The 22,401-nt window shown below is 38.9% G+C and overlaps 3 protein-coding genes and 1 pseudogene across 4 annotated transcripts; all 4 read right to left on the bottom strand.

The window, feature by feature from the left end:
- Positions 1-1,599: 1,599 nt before the first annotated feature.
- Positions 1,600-4,408, bottom strand: LOC141838095 (putative metal-nicotianamine transporter YSL12; annotated as a pseudogene).
- A 599-nt stretch (positions 4,409-5,007) lies between these two features.
- LOC141838096 (APO protein 2, chloroplastic-like) lies at positions 5,008-7,895 on the bottom strand. Of its 2 annotated transcripts, XM_074725494.1 has the most exons (5): positions 7,552-7,589; positions 7,350-7,419; positions 6,593-6,653; positions 5,988-6,482; positions 5,008-5,885 (listed from the first exon to the last, which is right to left on the bottom strand). In XM_074725494.1, the coding sequence occupies exons 3-5, from the start codon at positions 6,631-6,633 to the stop codon at positions 5,057-5,059; spliced, it is 1,365 nt and encodes a 454-aa protein (XP_074581595.1). In that variant the 5' UTR covers positions 6,634-6,653; positions 7,350-7,419; positions 7,552-7,589; the 3' UTR covers positions 5,008-5,056. The 2 variants fall into 2 exon arrangements, with proteins under 2 accessions (XP_074581595.1, XP_074581596.1); XM_074725495.1 differs by lacking the exons at positions 7,350-7,419; positions 7,552-7,589 and adding an exon at positions 7,813-7,895.
- A 707-nt stretch (positions 7,896-8,602) lies between these two features.
- LOC141840451 (E3 ubiquitin-protein ligase RING1-like) lies at positions 8,603-13,593 on the bottom strand. Its single transcript, XM_074728439.1, has 2 exons — positions 12,755-13,593; positions 8,603-8,843 (listed from the first exon to the last, which is right to left on the bottom strand). The coding sequence occupies exon 1, from the start codon at positions 13,544-13,546 to the stop codon at positions 12,761-12,763; it is 786 nt and encodes a 261-aa protein (XP_074584540.1). The 5' UTR covers positions 13,547-13,593; the 3' UTR covers positions 8,603-8,843; positions 12,755-12,760.
- Positions 13,594-13,760: 167 nt separating this feature from the next.
- On the bottom strand, positions 13,761-21,836 carry LOC141841232 (vacuolar-sorting protein BRO1-like). The gene is made up of 8 exons (XM_074729374.1): positions 21,177-21,836; positions 19,555-20,505; positions 18,691-18,780; positions 17,360-17,428; positions 15,000-15,140; positions 14,786-14,834; positions 14,520-14,623; positions 13,761-14,303 (listed from the first exon to the last, which is right to left on the bottom strand). The coding sequence occupies exons 1-8, from the start codon at positions 21,834-21,836 to the stop codon at positions 13,998-14,000; spliced, it is 2,370 nt and encodes a 789-aa protein (XP_074585475.1). The 3' UTR covers positions 13,761-13,997.
- Between the last annotated feature and the right edge of the window lie 565 nt (positions 21,837-22,401).

Genomic DNA, 22,401 nt, shown 5'->3' on the forward strand with positions numbered 1-22,401 from the left:
TATTAGCGTAAACAGTCAATAGCAAAATTTCCACATTAATAAATTGACAAAAAGAACTTTGACATCATTCACTAATTTCCCAAGTTTTGATATGGATTTTGATCCTTATCTATCCTTTCAGAAAAATAAAGATACTTGAGGATTCATTTTCATTCACAATTTATGATAGCAAAAATAAAGACATTGATGTTGTTCCGACCAATACATCGTAGATGATTCCAATACTGATTCAAGGATTATCGACGTGCACGCTCCTGAGATGAGGTTGCGGACGAAGAAGAAGAAACCTGCAAAACACTCAAAAAGAGAGTTAGAATAGCGACGGAGCTGAGTCCCGACAAGCCACTCCGACGCTCAAATTAGGGTTCGGCGCTAGGAAAGAGTTTAATGGCTTAGAGAAATTAGGACAGATGTGTGCATACCTGTACCCACGGGCATGGGTTACCTTTTTATAGTGGTTGATCTTTGAGATATTAGTATCCGTTTGAGAAATATTCTATCATACTTGTTTTTTTCTAGAAAGATTCTGTCCGTTTATATATATTCGAAAATACGCTCATACTTCTTTGGGAGAATCGATTATGTGTTCCCCAGTTTAGACGGGATGACCCTGTCTCCAGATAAGAATCTCGTGCTGAAGATCGACACCTGATGTAGGAAGTGTGTCGATACCGAGTCGTGAGGTCGGCACGTAATGCAAGGAGCGTGCCCAGACCGAGTCATGAGATCGACACGTAATGCAGGGAGTATGCCGATACTGAGGTCTGATGTCAGCACATGATGTAGGGAGAGTGCCCAGACCGAGTCATAAGGTCGGCACGTAATGCAGGGAGTGTGCTGAGAACGAGATCTGAGGTCGGCATATGATGTAGGAGACATGCTGAAACTAGAGCAGGATGTCGAGATATACTATAGGAAGCATACCGAGACCGGAACAGGAGGTCGGCAGATGCTACAGGAAACATGCCGAGACTGGAGCAGGAGGTCAGCATGAGTTGAAGGAGTCATGCCGAAATCGGAACAGGAGGTCGGTATGTACTGCAGGAAGCATAGCGAGACTGGAGCAAAAGGTCAGCATGAGCTGTAGGAGTCATGCCAAGACCGGAGCAGAAGGTCGGCATGTGCTGCAGGGAAGCATACCAAGACTGGAGCAAGAGGTCAGCACATGCTGTAGGAAGCATGCCAAGACCGAAGCAGGAGGTCGGCACGAACTGTAGGAGTCATGCTGAGGCCGAAGCAAGAGGTCGGGTTTTTAAGTTCATAAAGAAATAAAAGATTAAATTGATCATCATGCTTACCCTACTTTCTTACATTTTTCTAAACTCATCCTTATAAAATATCCATCAGAAACCCATACCGGATCAGATGCAATGTTATTTTAGAAGTTCTTCTAATTAAAGCTCATGTGCACTATTGGCCAACTTCATTTTTACATGCAAAAGAGGAGCAGTATGATCACACCACCATCTCAGTTTCTCTGGAGAAATGATGTTTATGCATAAACTCTACTATTATGCTTTATCAAAATGATAGAATTATTCAAGAGAGAGATCATAAAGCAACTTACAAACTATTATGAACTCAGAGTTGGAAAAGGCATTATCAAAAAAGGAACTTGCAATATACGTAGACAGTAGAAAACTACCATTGAGACACTACATACAACATGGAACAATATTCAGGTAGCTAGGTGGTTTACCTTTCCCTCCCTAAAGATAACTTCCATTAGTGAAGCTAAACATATATCACTATCTGAATACATAAGAACTGGTGCCATAAGATGTTTAGAGATCATATCTAACAGATAAAGGTGGTGCTGTCCACCTGTTTCCAATTTACAACTATGGTGCTAGTTTAATAATAGTATCAAACCTTTCATTCACTTTTCTTGAGAGAAACTTCATGCAAATAACCTTTCATTCATTTTTTCTTGAGAGAAACTTCATGCAAATTGGTGGCTTGACTTGGAGCAATGCAAGCACTGCTTGAGGTAGACTCCATACCCCATCACCACATATCAGACCAGATGCCACTGCAGGACCAAATGCTGCTGCCTGTGCCCTGTCCATCTTCTGCCACACAAATAGTATCACGGTTCCTATAAACATGTCGATGGCAAAGGCCGCTCCAATGTAAAAAGGTACAGCCATTGCCATTGGAATCGGTATAAATCTGCCCACCTCCTTTGGAGACAAATCCCTTGCCAAGTTGATGAGAATAGCCAATGCGAAAAATATGTAGCAGAGTGTGATGCAGTGCTTGGGTAGTGAGGAGACACCGTCGACACCTAGAATTGCCATGTTTCTGTAAATGATGGCATAAGGTGCTGGATATTGACTGTTTGGAATGCCGATATCATCGAAGGCTTTATAGAAAAGCCAGAAAACACATGGAGCGACCACACAACCCATGGCAGTACCAATGACTTGGCTCACAAACATAGATCTCGGAGAAGAAAGTGTTAAGTACCCTGTTTTGAAGTCTTGCATTAGATCAGAAGCAGTGGATACAATGCTCAGCATGACACCACAGGCAGCAAGGCCCGCAAGCACACCGCCATGGTGAGGACCTGCCCAAGCTCCAAAGATAAAAATGGCAAGCTTTCCATAGGTCGAGGGCCATGCTCCAATCTGTGAGGCCACACCCATAGGCATTGCAGAAAGCTAGTATTGGAGCTAAGGCATAGGCAACCAAGATGAAGTACCACTTGAGTGGAGGAAAGATGTGAGGTAGTGTGATGATGGAAACTAAGGAAACCATACTATATCCTCCAATTGCTACCCACTTTGGGATTTGATCTTTGAGGAATACATCAGCTCTCCTACCATCGTCATATGAAACGATTGGTTGTTTAGCCATATGGACTTCATCTGAGACCGGAAGAGTGCTTAGACGGATTTTTTGCGAATCAGAAACGAAAGCTTGCACTGTTTTAGTCAGGACCTTGAGGAAATTGTAAAGGCCATCACCAAGAATCATGGAGACAGCTATAAAGACCTGAATGATGTTGAACACAAGATTAAAAATAGAAAATGGAAGGTTTTAGTTGAAACAATAGGAGCAACAAGGATTACCCTGTATCCCTGCAAACCATGTAGACTGTTTGGTGAAAGATCTGCTGGAAACCAGTTACCCTTTTGATTATTAATGAGAGGCCACATGATTCCCCATGAAAGGATGGCTCCTATGAGAAGTGATACATTCACAATATGTGGGCAGATCATTCCGACTCCCACATACATAGCCGAAAAGTCAAAGTTAAATCTGAAAAATTAGTTCATCAAATATAAAATCTCAAAATTGTTTAAGAATTATGAAACCAAATTTAGGCTACACCCATTACTTGTTCTCATAAGCTTTAAGTCCAAATGTAGGGAAAGCTTCAAATCCGCAGTCATCACCAGATTTATAAAACCATTGGAAGAATCCCCACAAGAAGCTGAAGAGAAAAAATTTTCCTAGTGTCTTCACTTGCTTCCTGAAGGTTCAATGGAGAAGATCATTACATTCTCACTACTGGAAAGGTGAAAGAGAGAAAAGGTTTGAATGTTCTTGAGATAGTTACTTGGCTAATTTTTCACCCGGAGGAGTATGGAAGCCATTGATAAGGTATGCAGTTGCAGTGCCACTCGGATAGATCAGCTTGTAGTCGATGATCATTATCTATAGAGAACAATAAAAACATTGCCAAAACTTGAAGAGGTTGCAAAAGGGCTACTGTCAGTACAATCAGTAGGCCATTAATTGTTGGATTCTACTTACCTTTCTGAGGGGCACGAGAGAAAACAATCCTACAAAACTGACAACAAACATAAACGCGATCATCCATCCTAATTTTGGGTCCTTGATATTCTGTGGATCATTTGCTTCTGCTGCTTGGCGTGCGATTGTCGAACTCATTCCGAAAAGGTAACTGCCATAACCACCTGTTCAGAAAGTTTTAAAATTACTGTCATACTGAAGAAATTATTTTATCTAAAAAGGAAAAGCAAGAAAGATCTTAATTAACCTGGAGATTAAAAGACCAAACAACGGAAAAATATATTGGAAAGTAGCGCACCGCTGAAGGCGAGGCCGTAGGCAGCGACGACGCAGGTTTGGATGACGGTATTCTCCTGGCGAGTGAAGGGGACGCGGAGGACGCCGGCGTGCTCCAACGCCTTGGTCCACACCTTGATGAAGAAGAAGCCGAGGAGGCCGGCGGCGACGTTGAGCGAAGGGATGATCCCCGTCGTCAGGTCCAGCTTCATCACGATCACGCTCAGCATCACCGACAGCCCCAAGCTCACCACCAGGGCGCGAACCGTCACCTGCTCCCTCCATGGAGGCACCCGCATCTCATCGAAAACCCGCTCCACCTCAGGCGCTTCCTCCTCTTCCTTCTTCTTCACCTCCATCTCCTTTTAACGGCTTGTACCGGCAATACAGCAGGAGAGCATAGTGCTGTTATTTATACAGCAATTCATCAAATTAATTGATTGATCAATTATTATAATGAATACTAGTCAAAATTCCTATTAAAAATCACTAAAATCTTCTCAACTCTTTCCCACAGACCACTATAATAAAAAAAAATTGAAATCCACCACCAGGGTAATGAATACTAGTCAATAACCAATTTGATATGATAATATCTATTTATTCAAATCACCAAATTTTGTAATTTTAATTACTATTCAACCGTGAAATGCTGTCTCTTTCTTTCCTTGTTTATTGACAAAGAAAATTATCTTCAAGTATCCATGCTCCAAAATAAACGATGAAAAATAATTTACCTGTCCATGACTTGGTCATATTGACCTAAACAGTCAATAGCAAATTTTCCACATTAATAAATTGACAACAAGAACTTTGCCACCATTCACTTATTTTCCAAGTTTTGATATGGATTTTGATCCTTATCTATCTTTTCAGAAAAAATAATAAAGATACCTGAGGATTCATCTTCATTCACAATTTATGATAGCAAAAATAAAGAAATTGACGCAATGTTGTGCATTGGCCAGCTTATAAGTTCTTCTAATTAAAGCTCATGTGCAAAAGACGACCAGCGTGATCACACCACCATCTCAGCTTCTCTGGAGTCGGTCGGTATCCCGATATCAAGCCTCATGGTAGGCTTATAACAATCCGGCACCGCCGCGCCTCCTTTGGCGCAGAGCTCCACAACTGCCGGCGCCTGCCCGTAGAAGTGCCTCAGATCCCACTGCAGCTCTGAGGCGGTCGCCGGGACATGCCACACGTACTTGGGCGGGATCAGATCGTCTAGCACCGCTGCTTGCCAGCCATGCTGGCCGTTGCGCTGCTGGTGCTTGTGTGCTCCGCAGTTCTGCGCTTTGTGCCCGCTCGGCCCGACGTGGACCTCCGGGCAGTACCCGCACACTCTCACCGGATATTTCCTCATCAATTTGGCCACGCCCCCGCGCAGAGTCTCCCACGCCGTGAGCGTTTCGTCGGACAATGCCGCAGTCTCCTCGACGTTGGCTGGTGGAGTGATCTCGGAGTCAGGGAGTTCATCCAGGATGGGCGTCATCATCTTGCTAGGTTCAGGTTCAGGCAGGTCGTCCTCGTCTGCATCAATGATTTCGTTGCGTCCCAGACGAATTACGGGCTTCCTCCGTCTCTTGGTCGATAGGCCTGGCAGATCGACGCCGGCCTGGACGCAGAGCTCGACTACAGCCGGGACGCGAGCAATGGCGAACCTCTCCTGGTGCGTTATCCGCCTCCCAAGGCGATCGTGGAGATGGTAGGAGTCCATGGGCACAAACACGTCTTCCACCTTTGCCGTCCCCCACGCGTGAAGGCCGTAGCGGTGATTTGCTCGCAAACCTCGGCATGATTTGAAAGGATGCCCGACTGATCCCACATGAACTTCATTGCAATACCTGCACCATTTGTCAATCATCATCTTCAATCTTCGAAATTAGCCTTGAAGTGCAATTTATATAGAAATTGGAAAGTGTAAAAGAAATGGCAGAGAAAGTTACTTGCATGCGAGAACTGGTATCACTTTCATAAGCCTTTTCAGATTGTTTATCAGCAAGACCCTTGCGTTCATGACTTCATATGCGACAGGGATCAAACTTTTAACCAGCATTCCGTTTCGGGGCGGTGGTGTTGGTCGCCGGGGCTTTCCTTTCATCCTCTTCAGCCTCTCTCTTGCTGCGCGCCTTAATTCCAAGATGGGGATTGGAAACGGTTTCTTTTCCTTCGTAGAGTAGTACCGAGGAAGATCAGCATTTTGTGGATACTGCTGCCTTGATTCCTCTGTGGGAACTGAAGTTTGTTTCTGTTTCCTTTTCGAGTAGTTCTGAGGTAGATGGGTGCTTTGTGACTGATGCTGTCTTCTGAGTTCTGGAGATGGTTTCTTTTCCTCTCTCGAGTAATTCTGTGAAAGATCAGCACTTTGAGGATAGTTGCTTCGGGCGATCGATACACTTCCACAGACATGAACAGAGTTTTGTGGTTCAGTTTTGCACCATCTTCAAAGTTGATTAGTAGCATCACAAACGCATAAAGATACATCAGTTATTGTTAGAAGATGATCATATAATGACGAAAGTAAAAGTTCCAAAGGATCATTTTCAATCACCTGGAATTAACTGAAGTGCAAAAACTGGCCCTCAAAATCATCTCCTATCTGCTCTTTTTGGCTGCGATTCAATTCGAAACACACAAGATTTAGACTTTTGTCCAAAATTAGAAGATATTATGAATTTCACACCCAGTATGCATGTGATCAAAGAGATTCAAAAAGGAATAAATAAATAAATAAACAACCATGATTACAAGTCATTCATGCTAGATCATGATCCTGTTTTGTGGCATTATAAATATATATAAATTGGCACTTCCCTAGTTGCTTGAGTTTTTGGGACAATTTCACAAAACTTAAGATGGTAGGGAACATGGTTTGCAGAAAGCAGTATCCATATCAGGATCGAACCAGTAAAAATCCTCATAACTGACCATAACCAGATCCACAGATAACAAAGAATAAATTTGCTTAATCTGTATTAACTCTAATCTTTAAATATACATACTTGTCAAGTAAAAGAAAGGAAAGCAAACAAACAAGATGAGCAATCGTGTTCACAAGAATAGATCTTTCAGTAAATAATTTACAGAAGAATGGATATAGGGACATAAAAGAGTAATAGAACTTTCACACAACCTTTTCCCCTAATGACTCATAGTCTGATCAAAAAAACAAATAAAGAAGAAATTTCCAAGAAAATTTCCTTAGGCATCATAAACACCATTTGTTTTATACAACAAGCAGAAGATATAAATTATCAATCCAAAATTCTAGTATCATTAGTAAGTTTTTGCCAAGGGATTAAACTTACACACTTTCTCCATCAATCCATTCAATCCTCCAAACTTTCCTCATTGACCTATCAGTTGCTCTAATTTCAACTGCAAAAGGATTATCCCCTATGTCCAAGCATACCAAGAGCATAGGGAAGCGGGAACTGTCCCGGACATCAAGATCATATTTCCATCTCAACCGACCATAAGATCGAAATATAAATTCGAAAAAAAAAAAACCTTGATCTCCCAATGCCTAGCAATGGTTTCCCTTCCAGTTCCAGATGCCCACCAAATCTCACGAAAGACACGAACGAGTACATGAAGTAGCCAATAAATTATGGGAAGTTTCATTCATCAAAAACCGCACTTTCTATTGGATCATCAACCCCAAAAGCTTCTGAACGAAATTTAGGGCTTGCGATGTCCAAATCACAAGAAGGATTTCTCTAAAGGGAAACTAAACAGGACGACGCGGAGAAAAAGCGGACCTGCCTCTACCAGTGCAATGGCTGAATCAGCGCGGTTGAAGGCGGCGGCGGCGACGGCGGCGACGGCGGAGTATTGATTGGACGGAGAGAAAGGAGCACCGAAACAATCGGATTGGTGAGGTCTGAGTGTGAGGTGGCGGTGAAGTGAAGCCGATAACACCACATCAACCCCACTACATCCAAAAATCCGATCCGACCCGATTCATCCGTTCTCCAAAAAACAGAAAAAACTAAGGAGATTTTTTTTTTTTTTGCCATTGATCTTCCAGTTGCAATCCAAAGGAATCCTTCAAGCATTTGTCTATGGGATCTATCACTAGGTGCCCCAAAAGCAAGGGAATCCAAACTGCTCATTTGAGAGTAAAGAGTACATGTAGAAGTACCAGCCACAGCAAGTTTCCTTGATTGTTGCAAAATAATAACAAAGATAATACTTGGCTCTGATAGAACTCAAACAACTTTTCTCCACAACCAAGTGATATTTCATAATTTCTAGTATTTTAAGATTGATTCTAATTTTTGGGCTAAAGACGGAATCCTACATCACAACTGATGCTAAATATCCAAGGAATTAAGAAGAGGTTTCCCCTTAAATGCAAAGAAATGCCAAGTTGCCATTCTCATTTGCACAAAAGCTTCTCAAGGGTAAGCAAGCATGACCTCATGACCAGCGTTTCAAAAACTAAACCACATGGTTGAACCGGCATGGATCGGTATTAGACCGTTCAAGTGGAAACATACACTGCCAATCAACAAAACTGGCCTGTGGATCCAAGTTCAACCCGGTTAAACTGAACCAATTTTTAAGCCACTGACATGTTTAGGCCTCTGAACTTTGAGTTCGACAAACTGTAATCATCAAAACATTCAACCCAGGAGTTTGCTTCTCAATACAAGGCATTCTTAGCAACATCCGTTCACCAAAACAACAAAGAAACAAGTTTTTACTTTTCTCTTTGCGAACAAAAGGATTATTCCAGGTAACCGCCATCAGTTTGTCGGTGAATTGACCAAGCTTGACCAACGCATCCACAGGTGAACCTACATCAATGAAGAGTATTAGTCGACAAAACATGATGGCATACAACAAACATTTAACCATATGTGTAACACGTTATTTGGCAGATAATTCCTAGAGTACAAGCCAGTTGTCTGCTTATACATGAAAATGAATGGATAGTGAACTAAAATGAAATGTGTGAACTGAACTCAAATTGTGGAAAACCAAACTGTTTAAGAACATAAAATTGGCAAACAAAAGCTTCTAATCCTGAAAACCAATGAATCAAGAAATTGATGAAAAGAAATATAGATAGAATAAATCGGGAAGCAAATGAGTATCACAGATGTATGGGTAAGGAAATAAAAACTAATACAGATTACAATCAGAAATTTATAGAGAAAATGTCTCTTAATGCAGCATAAGAGATAAATATGTATACAAGCACAAAAATATATATCAAGAAACTCGGGGCATGCTCCGTGTTTCAAAGATGGTTTAAGTGGGCTAAAGTACAAACCGGAGTCTTAGAATCAGATTTGTTAAGAAAATTCTGTGCCTAAGCATTATGCAATTCGACTTCCATGCATAGTAATAAAATAACAATATATATAGAGGTGTTACGTGCTGAGTGGTATCAGAATATGTCATGGACCATAGGTTCCACAGATGAAGAAAGTGGTTCTAGACTCACTGCAGACAAGAGAAACCACCCAACTCCTATGGTCATCTTGGAGAAGAGAATGCCATAGAATAAAGAGTCTGTTTGCCTTCTACTATCTATGAAATGTCTATAGATATGATGTTTGCAAGTAGTCTCCCAACATTCCCTTCGACTGCATAACTTCCATCGAGCTATGGTAGTTAAATATTGCCATGAGCTTCAATTGTGTAACAGTATTGCTTGTGCCAACTGTGTTGTCAATTTGTGGGTTTAACACTGTTGTATAAAGGAGTTGTGGCATTGAAAGTCAAAGGAATGTGATAAACAGGAGAATCAATAGACACAGATGATGGCTCAGTTCTCTATTGAAAATGGGTCTACTATTTAATTAAGTTGGCAAATCAAGAAAATAAGCATTGCACCATTTTTTCTCAAATAGCATGAAATTCTTTGAAGCAATTTTGAGAAAGTGGTTTGAGAACATGCATACAAGAACATGATCTAATATGCTGTACTCTTTTTAGACCACAAATTGGATCAACATGTAGTTCATTATTTTCATTACTAAATACAAACATTGTTTGACGATGATGACGAATGCAACAGAAAAAAATCTAATAATCTATAAAGCAATTAAGATGAGTAGACATGAAATTCATTTGAGACTTGAATATCATGAATCTATTATCCAACAAGGAATATTGTTGATGCCATTAACAAGATAAAAGAATAGATAGTGGAAATGAGAGAAACTTCTAGTCTTGTGTGATCTAGGTGTGCTTCGTAGGCCTAAAAGAATTCTAAGACTGGTATAACATGCAATACTTTATGAATTAGAAATTTAGACTGATAGGAAACAACACAGATGTCAACGCAACCGATAAAAAAGCTAAGATGGATTTGTGAGATTACTAAGAAAAGATAAGATAAAAAATATTATCAACAGGAGAAATTAGGTGTATTTCAAATAAATCATGAGATCAGTATAAATTGTGTTCAAATGATGTGGACACATTCCATGGAGTCCAAGAGATTCACTAGTTAGATAAATTGAATCGACTAGAATTATGTGTGATCTAGGTGTGCCTCTTAGGCCTTAAAAAGGACTATGGTATAACATGCAATACTTAACAAATTAGAATTTTAATTTGTCAGGAAAGAACACAGAAGTTAGTGTAACAAAGCCAAACAAAAAAACTAAGATGGATTTGCAAGGTTAATAAGAAAATATAAGATAAATATATTATTAACTGGAGAAATTATGTGCAATTCCAAAAGGTAATAAGATGAGTAGAAATTATGTTCAAATGGTGTGAACATATTCAAAGAAGATCAAGAAATTCCCTAGTATGACAAATTTAATTGATTAGAATTGAAAGTATAAAAAGGTATAGGAATGGCAAAGAAAATTCTAGATAATATAATAAAAATAGTTGTACATAGAGAATAAGAACAATGTAACCAATCCAAATAGTTTAGACAAAGACTACTTTATGATAATGATAAATGAAATATTTCTCATAACACCATGTACCTTTTAAATATGCTAAGAAACTAGCTTAGCAGATTCAAATGAATGAGAATACATGGATAAAGAACTCAGATCAATATGGTAACAAGTTCGGTATTCATAAATAACTAAAAAAAAAAAATACATTTATAAGAACATTGATTGCAATCTCACTTTATCCATCAATTGTGATCCAAATGCAAATGGGAACTTGAGCTGTGCATAGAAATATTTTTGTGTTTTCCACGAGTGACTAACAAAATTAACATTCCTATCAGCCACGTTAGACAAAGGTAGATATGCAACCTAACAATCTCCTTAGAAATAGTTTAACTAATAAATTCACCATCTAGAATTTTCCAAAAAAATAATTTTGGAATATCAATATAGGATCCTCTTTTCACATTTAACATGTCATTAAATCTAAGTATAAGAAATTGGGACTTGTTAGTGATCTTATTGATGGTATGAATGAAGAAGCATACTAATCAATCTTTTTTCAGGATTAACATTTAATAGTGTGAGAACAACCCATGGAGTCAAGCATTCCCCTGCAAAGTATGTCTGCAAAAGTCAGTAAAAATATGGCAACAATTTTTGCTTGTGGAATAAACAATGTGGCAGGAATTAAATTTATTAGAAGGCTTAAATCAGTAATTTATTGTATCTTTTCTGGGTAGCAGCCAACCTCAAAAAGTTGGAACAATCTCAGTTTCATGACTGGCAGCTTCAATGGCGTAGCAGGTTTGTTTAGTACGTTTTTCTTAATTAGTGGATAATCATTTACCTAATGTAATGTATCAGATAATTTTATGCTGATTATGAATTATTTTCTTTTGAATTTGCCCTCTTTCCCTACTCCTTTGCACAAAGATCTACAGGAACAATTTTGACTCAGCAGGAGGTGCCAAAAAGATTTTTCCTTTTGAAGATAATTGCCAAGTTCATCATCATCAGTTAATGGAATCAGTAATTCTTCAAGCATAATATTAAGTAGTGAATAACTACAACAATGATAAATTCCTACTCAATTAACTATACTAGTCTTTCCTTCAGCTGGACACCATGCAGATTGCTATCATATCAGATTGCTCCAGAATATTTCAACCAAAATTTTCCACATACCAAGAAGATTAAAGAATTACTAATTATACTCTCAGAATTCAAAATTAATGTCTCGTTTGACAATCACAATCACCAGAAGAAAGAGATTGTGTTAAAAAAAAATTATCAACCTAAGAAAAGTAACTAAACTGCTAATGCCAATTAGATGACTTGTCAAGGAAATGCTTTCACTATGGATATGAGAAATCCAGCCTCCATAATTCAAGCATTTTTTTTTGGATAAAGGAAAAGATTATCAAAATTAAAATACATTTTTAGCAAATGAGTTAATTAGGATACCATAAAACCACAAAGCTCCATATTTGGATAAGAAACGACAAGGCAATCTAGAACAGAGAGATTCCATATTATAGTATATCAAAAGGAAACTATTAACCTAACTTTTTTCATCCATGTGTGCTTGTATTAATTAGGATGATAATGCTTCAAAATGTTGACATGCAAAATCAAATACCATAGTTTTTGGGAAGGAGTTATCCCAAGCTCTGGAAAAACATATATGTGGTCGCACAGCAACTCGTACTATTTACGTGGGAAAAAAAAAACATATTTGATACCAGGTAATGGACCCACTACTAGGATATTTGACAAATATAAATGTATCACAGAAAAGGAAAAAATTAAACAAAATACGTAGTAGTAAAGAACCATACTTTCCATTATCCATCAGTGCCGAATGCAGGATCCTCGAAGTCAGTTGCTCCTCCACTCGCTGAGGAATTTCCTTCTACTTCTCCAGAAACAGTTCGAGGCGCCTTATAATGCTCATAATCAGGGTCATCCGTCGGCAACTCATAACGGCAAACAGGGCAGGAGTTGTGGAGCTCCAGCCATGGAAGGATGCAATCCTTGTGGTAGACGTGGCTACACGGCATCTTCTTCACCACGGTGCCCATCTGGAACGTGTCCATGCAAACCGAGCACTGGGCCTCATCAATCGACAACAGCCCTTCCGTAACCACGACGTCCAGGAGCGACTCCACTGCGGCCTTCGACGCCGGCGGCGTCCCGTATCTGTTGGGATCGTTCTCAGCCAATTGCTGTATCAGCTGCTCGAGCCCCGGGCCGACGAAGTAGTCGCCGACGTTCCCGAGAAGGTGGCGACCTCCGCCGCCGGATCCAGCGAAGGTTAAACTCTGGATGATGTCGCGGAGGGCGGCGAAGGGGGCCGACGAGTCGTCGATGGACGTCGCGAAGTCGATGATGGAGGAGAATAGGGAAGGGATGGAGTCGAAGACATCGGATTCGTCGTAGGTGAAGCGCAAGTCGAGATCGGGGAGGGGATCGGGGCTAGGGTTGGATGCCAGGAGGTCGAGCTCTTCGACGAACTCGCCGTGGCAGTGGGCGCAGGCCAGGCCGCTTCCGACGAAGGTGAAGGTCCGGTTGCACTGGTGGCAGAAATAGCGCTTCTCGGCGGCGGAGCCGGTGCTTCCGGCGGAGGACATCTAGGCGCTGCAATTCTGGCGATCGATTTTTTAGGGTCCAGAAAAAAAATGAAAAATATAAACCGGGATAAACAAACAAGGTAAATACTCATATTGGTCCCTACAAATTAAAGATTTCGGAATTCGGACTCTTTATCACATGACATCAAAATACACCGGCCAGGCGGCCAGGTTCATTGTCCCAAAATATTTTCTTTTCTTTTCCACCCATCAATTTATTAATAAAACAAAATATGTGCATGTATTAATTGGAAACAAAACAGGTACAAAACCAATTTATTCTACAAACTTTGTTTTCCACCAGATTCCTGGCTCTAAGATATCCACAATTTGTATAGGACAATTAAACAATCCATATGCACAAGGCATGAATCATATAGACATCCTCCTTGATACTGATTTAAAGATGGCATTACAGAGAACAAATGAGCACAAACCACATACGAAATTTTCACTGAGGTCTGTAGTAGCTTCCTTGATTCGGTGGAGGATAAGGAGATGGCGTTGTATATGGTGGTGGAGGAGCTGGATTCGCCTGCTGCTGAGGCAGATAGTAAGATCCGCGCCGCCCAGGGTATGCATAAGATGTATAGAGATGAGAATAACCAGGTTGATCGACATGCGGTGGAGCACTCTGAGGAGCAGATTGTGGATGACTATTGGACTGCCTCTGGAGATTCTCAACCATTTCTCGGCACTGAATGTTTCTGGTCATCACGAAATCGCTGCATTGCTGTTTTATATTTGTTACTGCATCCTGTCAAAGGAACACATTGAAGATTGCTTCGGTTGTGGCGAGACGATAAAATGCAGAAAGCTGGCTCATCAGGCACTTAAGGTTAATGCATCAGTAACAGAAGTTTTTAGTCGTCCAGTAAATGAGTTTTTTTATGGTTAAATACTAGAATAAAAAGGACGCAAAAACGAGCAGATTTTACCACACCACAGAAAAGCACTTCAAGCTAGAGAGTACCTGAAGAGTAACATAAAAGTTCAAACCCTCACTGATATTCTCCTTGATTTCGTGATATTTTGCTATTGCAGTAGAGATTTGTTTGAAGCTCTTCTCACGAGCAGCTGTTGAAGCATAGCATTTTAACCCAATGTAAGAAAGTTTATCATGGAACAATTTTTATTCATAGTAAGATATATGGTAGAGTTCATCTTAGAAAAAGAACAATCTGATATACTAAACACACAATCTCATTTGAAAAGCAAGTAACGTTAAAGGGTAAATACCTTTGTAGTCTTCGAGATTAAACACAGCAGAGAACTCATCATTTTGTGCCTGTATAAAGACGAGAAAGCAAACCATTCTAAGTTCTTCAAGCGATATGGAGAGAGAAAAAAAACATGGTTGCAGTGAAACAAAGAATATTCCACGCACAGGTATCAAACATTAACATCAAGTCGCTCTATGGATAGTTCAATAGCTGATTTCAAGTCTGTATACCTGTATTTGAAGCAACAGTTGGTCCTGTTCCTCAATATTTTGAACAATTTCTTCACAAATCTGATCGTACTTAGATATCTCCTTCTTAAAGAGATCTTCTTGTGATCCAGTGCTTGCCATCATCTTTGGTAGTATATCATCCTAAAATCAAAGTCGTAGAAAACTGAAATGAAAAACACATTTGAAAAACAGTTTGTTTCATGCCAACTTTCTTAGTTCAATGCATTGTCATCTCCTATAAAATCAAGGAAACTAACTATAGGGAAACCAACCAGAGATCATGTTAATATGCTTCAAATAACAAGGCAGCATTTTGATCAGTTCTCTTTCATGACCATTGATATATAGAAGGAACTTCTCAGTAGAACCTCATCCCAATAACCAAAGGAATTAGGAGGCCTGTTTTAATTAGTATACTGTGCTATTTAATTAGTGGGGTGATACCAAGCAACATGTTTTGCTTGCTTTCCTTGCTAGCAGGTTTAAGACTTTAAGATAACTGATGGGTTAAGTTAGTTATGTGCCCAGACTTGTGTTATGCCAAAACAGCCGTCATTTTGGAATGATGGTCTATCCCTTATATGTTATCAGGCAATGTCAAAATTGTACTTGCCTATTTAGGTGCTAAGAGCTTAAGACCAAGCTAGGGAAGTAAGCGGCTTAAGTTTTGCACAAGATTAATTAGGTAATAGGAAGTGAATCATGATAAAGCAGTCGCCCCTCTGGAAAAGAAAAAACATAAAACTTAAGCAACCACTATAAAAAGTAAAATTCAACTCAATTAAGTGGATAACTGAAACTATGAAAACATAGGCAAACACTTTTTCTTATCTGTATAAAAGTATGGGCTTTAGTTTTTATTTGTAAAAATAAAAGTAAAAAAACTTGAGGAAAATGCTCTCTTTAAGAGACACATTTCATCAAAAAACTATCAGCAGCAGCAGCTTCTTTCACAATGACAGTTGATGGTGGCAAATTTTAGCAGTTCAATTTTTCCATTTTCATTTTTTTTTCAGATTTCTCTCAATTTATTGTTTAGAATGGAATCTTCTGCACCTTCTCTATTTCTTTCAATATCACTCCTCCTGTCTCTTAATTATGTTGCCTTAGTCTCTCTCGACACTATCTCAGGGATAACAACTCTCATACTTTTACCTACTCCTTTCTCTCAATTGTAGTTCTCACTCTTTTTGTTTCTACTATATACTTATTTACTACTATTTATTGGTTGAAATTGGTAATATGAACATAAATAGTCATAGAATAACACAGATTACCATCTTCAAGCATGAAGTTAAGGTAGCAGCTTTCCTAGAAGTTTTGGAAAATATACTTTCTGCATTCACATAATTATTCAAATAGTAGATTGCATTTTTTTCTCTTGCTCGTGTCTTAGGTATTACATGATTGAGATGGAATTTCTGAAACACCCATCTAATATAAACCATTTTTTTACAAAAAGAGATAGGCTTCATGAAATTTCCAGCTGGAGATAGAACTATAGTTTTCTTAGCCATGCACATAAAAAAAATACTATAAATGGCATCTCTTATCTTGATAATAGTAAAGGCCTAACAAATGAAGGAAAGTTGAAGCAATACTAAAAGCTTCCAGTTGATATATCAGATGATGTTAATATCATCTATCAATGAAAAACAATGAACTTCAAAGAATTATAGAATGTTTATGATAATCAGTCTGTATTTTAATTTGTACTTTCACATCCTTTATTCTTTACGTGAAAGAAACATAAAGGCTTAAGTGTATTTTATAATCCATAAAAAATCAGTGCCTGACTTGACTGTAGCAAGATCTAGATATTCATGGTTTTGGACACCCTACTATTCATAACATTGGAAGAAGAATCACCTAGAGGTACTAGCATGAGTGTATGTAAGCATGATATATCGCATGCTATATGAGAAAATTATCCAAATCAGACCAGGCTGGTAACAATACTGATATGCATTATGCAATTTTAGCCCCTTGCAAACAGGTAAAAATGTATCTAGATATGTAAAGAAAGCTACCCAAAGTAACAAACATTAATTCTTTCAAAAGATTTGCTAAAATATTAGCTCATCATTGTGATATGATGAAATGGTGATAGTAATTTCCAGTTTCCACCACCTCCCTACTTTTCTACCTTCAAATGAATCTTTTCTAAAATCCTAGGAGAAACCACAGTAGGTGATGGCGTGATGCACCAGGTAATAGATGTCAAAGAGAATCTAAGTTAAAACCTCTGAAATATAATTCAAAAAGACAATGATTCATGCTGTCTGCCCATAGAATTAGATCAGGTAGGCACGTTATCAAGATACTAGATGAAAGATATACTCGAAACAAACAACGCTAACCTTTCTCTTCATATCTTTTAACATATCTTCCAGACCAGCCCTCTGAGCACCTAGATTCTCTATTTGCCTCTGGTACAAAAATGAAATTCTTAGGCAAAATGTTGCTGTAACCAAAAGATAACAGAACAAATCTACAGAAGCTACAATTCTTCAACTTGCAAGCAGAACAGAATAATTACAAAAAGGGAAGTCAGGCAAGAATATGACAGGAAGCCATGAGTCTCAACTGTTTAGGGTGCACTATATGGAAATTAAACTACCAATTTACATAATGTAAACTATATTGTTTAATATAACAAGTTGTGTTATAGTACTGTGTATTAACCACCTATAACAAGTTGTCAAGGTTAGTAGCCTGCAGGTCTAGAGTCGAACTGTGTAGTCCTAATTAACCACCTAGGGGTCGGGGGAATTCCCACGGACGGAGCTATGTGAATCTTATCTTATAATTTAGCTACAATACGTCTATGCTATTAGAATTAATACAAGGTCAATTAGGGACCCTTTGGTCGCTTATTAATTAGAATGCCTAACAATGTGAGTTGTAGGTGATGCAAATACTACAAATACAATTTATAGTTATGTTGTTTAGTTGTTTGAAAATGCATAAGCTATTTACAATAGTACCTTTTATATGCTATAACTGCAAGTTCATTACAATAGGTATTTGTACACACTAAAATCACTTTGCAAATAAACAATATGTGATATTGAACACATTGTACTTCCTATACTTAGACTATCTTGGTTTAATTTAATATAGCATCTATACCATTATGATAGAATAATTAGTTCATTGAAAATAAAGTGCAAAATATTTTTTAAAAAATATTCTATTATAATAGTTATTATATGTTTTTCAAAAAGAAAAATCAAAAGCTCATTTCCATTATAATCACCCACCTATATCCATCCTATGGATGATATCATTATGAATCCCGCCATGTTCATCCTTATTGTAGAATAATTGATCCAACATGTCTCAAATACTTGCAGAATTTTTTATCTAAATATTTCTTTGTGTTTTTCTTCTATATTGAGGAACGTGCATTTAATATATTCATTCTTGATTCTTCTCAGATTAAAACCTATAGTTCATAAAGATTGTCTTCACAATTTAAGTTTTTAGTTTATTTTAACTAAACTCTTACCAATTAATAAATTAACAAATAAAATACATTAAAGATATTAAAGTTACAGAAAATTCATTAGTCACCGTGGAGCTTAAGCAAAAAATAGAGAAAAAAAGGAACCAACTCTTAACAATTCTAGTTCACACTTAGTTGTGTATCCTGAGCCAAACAAAAATGAGATATCAATGAATACATTACCAAGCTTTGTTTCAGTGCTCCTACTATAGCATCTCCATTGCCATCGAGAGACATTATCGGCCTTGCAAGATTTGGAATTGCAGATTCGATCTGTCATATTATTCAAATTGTCAGTTTACTAGGCACAGGAAACGGATCAATTACATTGCAAATAAAAGAATACTTATAAAGGTGGCATATACTAGTTTGTCAAAAATGTAGGGGGTTCAGGGAGGACCAACACACTTAGTCTTGAGCAGACAAGTTTCCAAAACATGAATTCATGTTAGCTGGATAGGAAAGGAGCATCTTGATCATGGAGCCAAGGCTTATTGTCCAAAATAAATGAAGAGCAACAAAATCTTTGTTACGCATAAGATTCAATTATTATTCCAGAAAATAATTATAAAAGATATGGAAAAACCAAAGAGAAAGGGTAGCACAAGGTCCTATGATCTGCATGAGGTTAAATACATAAAAGTCAGACACTATTAAAACCATTAACCAAGCTTTGCTAGATAATAACACAGAGAACACAATTTTAGGCACTGAAATCAATTTATTGCTCCTTTAGTATGTTATTATGTCATGAATAGAACCTGAAGAGAACAAAAAAAAAGAAAAATCAGGTGTCTATTATATCATTGTCTCAAAAATGTCATACAAAGGATTTTTGTTTATCATGTCTTAACCATGAAATGGCATTGTCACTCAAGTTAAACTTAAAAGTCATCAAGCACATCATGTCAGCACTCAGCTTCAATAAAAAGAGTACAAGGTCATCATTTTTGTTTTTTTATTGAACAGACCATTCAAAAATCCTAATTCTTGATAAGTAACCAAGTTTCTATAAACAGATATTGCCTTCTGAAAACAACTACATACCGGCTTGTTGTCGAAGATTGCCAACTGACTGGAATTGTCTCTGACAGCCCTCTCTATCCTTGAATCACTATTGATAGCTTGCTTAATGTTTGCAGCAAATTTGTTCAGTCTGTCCTGCAAACCCTTTGTCAGGATACTTGATTGAGGTCTATTCCACTTTGTACCAAATAGGGATCGAAAATGTGCATCCTCATCAGCTTCCTTGTTGAGTAACTCTTCAATCTCAATACAAAGCTCCTGATTAACTCTCCTCAAATCTTTGAGTTGTTGTAACTCAGCTTCCAGCCCAGAGGAACCACCCCTGATCTGAAGTGCTTCAACATCCGCCTTGAGATCCAAGGGCAAATCAAAGCTACCTTCCAATGCTAAGATAGAATCTGGTAAATCCATTTCTTTGAGTCTAACTCTTGCAATCTCACTGGCTTGCTGTAACTTCTCTGCTTGAGTCCGAATAATGTCATCAACAATGTCTGTGTACTTAGAGAGAGCCTTTGTGCTGTTGTCTGGAACAAGCCTTGAGAATAGTCCCTCCTTGCTAGCATCTAAAACTTCTGCCAATGGCATTGGCTTGACAAGAGAGGCTGCAGGCAAAGCAACCAAAGAACTTGCATCGGGAACCCGCATGAGATAAACCTGTTCGTTCTCCTTAATAGCTCTCTCCAGGTTACTGGTCATTTTGGTCTCCAGTTTGTTAACAGCATCAAGCAAAGGTTGGGCAACACCCCTTGAATATTTCTTGGCATCAGCAAGGGCATTTATCGCAGTCCTCAACCGACAAATCTCTTCGGCAATTTCTTCCTTATCATGAAGATCCAAAGAGCATCTATAGCTAGCTTCTGCATAAAATTGCGCTGCCTTATATTGCACATGAGCTATCCAAGAACGATCAAAGTGCTGGTTGAGTGGTGGCGAATTGAGCGCAGCATAAGCTTCCTCATAGTAGAGGCCAACCTAGTATGATAGTATAAAGTAATCACAGAGTAATATTAAAATTTTGAGAGAATTATCAAATATTTCATTGGCTTAGTGGCAGAGACACTGCTTTGTTTAGAAAAAGGCCCAGGGATCAAATCAACAGAAATTTGCAAGCAAATTTTAAATGAGTGAAAACAAATAAATAACTTTAAGTGAGCAGAACATCAAGCAAGCCAAATTCGTCATTCGAGCTTTGGGAGCAAAATTAGCTGTTTGTGAGTCTCTGACATGGAACAATCAGATTAAAGTTTGCATTTTTGGTAAGAATTCTAGGATAACATACAATATCTAGGAAAAGAAAAGAAAGAAAGAAATATTTAGAAAAATGATCAAAGAATATCAACTTCCAGAAACATTTCAACAACCATATTTAGATAATCATATAGGGAATCAGAAATAGAGCGGACATTCTATGATAATTTACTAGGTAGTTACTATGATTTAGTTGGCATAATCATTTGATTAAATTGAATTAGAAATTTGCAAGGGGGAAAACAAAACATATATTTATTTTTACAAAGAAGCAAATTAAACCCGCAACTAACGAATATTTTGATCGACGAAAGCAACAATAGCGAGGACCTAGCAAGAACAATTAAAATGCACAATGGGAGGGCAAAGCACAATAAACCGCAAGCTCTTGTTACCTGGCGCGCGACTTTGGAGCAGAGTGCTGGGGGCTTGGCGTCCCCAATAACCTTCTCAAAGAAGCATTCCTGTGCCTGCGCTAGCATTAGCTTCTCCAGCATCCAGGCGCATTCCACTGAGATATCAAGGGTTGCCCCACCGGTGGAAGAAACCCTAGCAGCCGCGTTATCCCGGAGATAGGCAAACGCCCCTGCCGCGCTCTGAAAAGCGTTGCAGGCCTGCTTGAGGCCCGCAGCGTCTGTGCGGTTCGACGAGAGGGCGATCTGGCTGTAGACGGCGCCTAGATTGAAAATGATTGCCGCCTTCTCGAGGTGTATGGACGTCTGCGCAACCTTCTTGGAGGGCTTGAAGGCGTCGAACCAGGTGAAGGTGAGGGAGTGGACGTGGGTGGGATCGGGAGATATGGGGAAGCGGGGCTCGATGGAGGCGAGGGCGCGGTAGTAGGTGAGGAGGAGATCGCGACGGAGATCGGAGGCGGCGGCTTCGATGGGCTTTTCGAGGTCGAGGCGGAGCTGCCGGACGGCGTTGAGGTCATCCTCTGCCTCCTGTGCCTCGTTCTCGCTATAGGTGACGGCGATGTAGTGGCGGAGCGGGCGGTAGAGGTCAACGACGGTTGTCTTCTTGTCCGGCACCGACAGCATCGAGTTCACCGTCGCCATGCGTCGCGATCGGGACCGCGTCGAGTCACCGGAGGTGAGAATATATAAACTTGAGGGAAATCTCAAAATGCTCCGACAATTTTTGAAATATTTGAAATGCCCCTACACAATGTTCTTACTCTCTTCAACAACAAAAAAATAATAATAATAATAATAATAATAATATGGAATCCGCCATCTCAACAGCCCCACATGATCAATTCCATAATCATCTATAAAAAAATAAATCAAAAAATTACAGTTGATCGCTACAGAGAGGATATTACCTCAACTTTATCAAAAGATAAATGATACTTAGCATAAAAATTCAACATGAATGGAGCATGACATTCATAACTACATGCAGTGGATCCCGCTGCATGTCAGTGGAACTCAATACCAATGTGAGTGTCATGTTCCATTCATGTTGAGATTTTTCATGTTAAGTATCATTTCTCTTATCAAAATTCGATCCTTATCCACTACAGTAAATCTCTCTTGTACTAACCAACTCACTCATGTTCCGGAGGCAATATTCTTATTCTCACTTTTTATTATAGAGAAAATCATCTACAGTATACAAAAA

The sequence above is a fragment of the Curcuma longa genome, chromosome 11 (genome assembly GCF_044706935.1).
Source record: "Curcuma longa cultivar G26 ecotype Majalengka, Jawa Barat chromosome 11, ITB_CL_G26_1.1, whole genome shotgun sequence".
NCBI classification, from domain to species: domain Eukaryota; kingdom Viridiplantae; phylum Streptophyta; class Magnoliopsida; order Zingiberales; family Zingiberaceae; genus Curcuma; species Curcuma longa.

Coding starts and splice junctions, on each gene's coding strand:
- LOC141838096 (XM_074725495.1), bottom strand. CDS start 6,633: ATGATTTTGAGGGCCAGTTTTTGCACTTCAGTTAATTCCAG. Junction 6,483..6,592: donor TGCACTTCAGTTAATTCCAG/GTGATTGAAAAT, acceptor TCAACTTTGAAG/ATGGTGCAAAACTGAACCAC. Junction 5,886..5,987: donor ATACCAGTTCTCGCATGCAA/GTAACTTTCTCT, acceptor CAAATGGTGCAG/GTATTGCAATGAAGTTCATG.
- LOC141841232 (XM_074729374.1), bottom strand. CDS start 21,836: ATGGCGACGGTGAACTCGATGCTGTCGGTGCCGGACAAGAAGACAACC. Junction 17,429..18,690: donor GAGCACTGAAACAAAGCTTG/GTAATGTATTCA, acceptor TTTTTGTACCAG/AGGCAAATAGAGAATCTAGG. Junction 15,141..17,359: donor TAAAAGATATGAAGAGAAAG/GTTAGCGTTGTT, acceptor CTTTGATTTTAG/GATGATATACTACCAAAGAT.
- LOC141840451 (XM_074728439.1), bottom strand. CDS start 13,546: ATGTCCTCCGCCGGAAGCACCGGCTCCGCCGCCGAGAAGCGCTATTTC.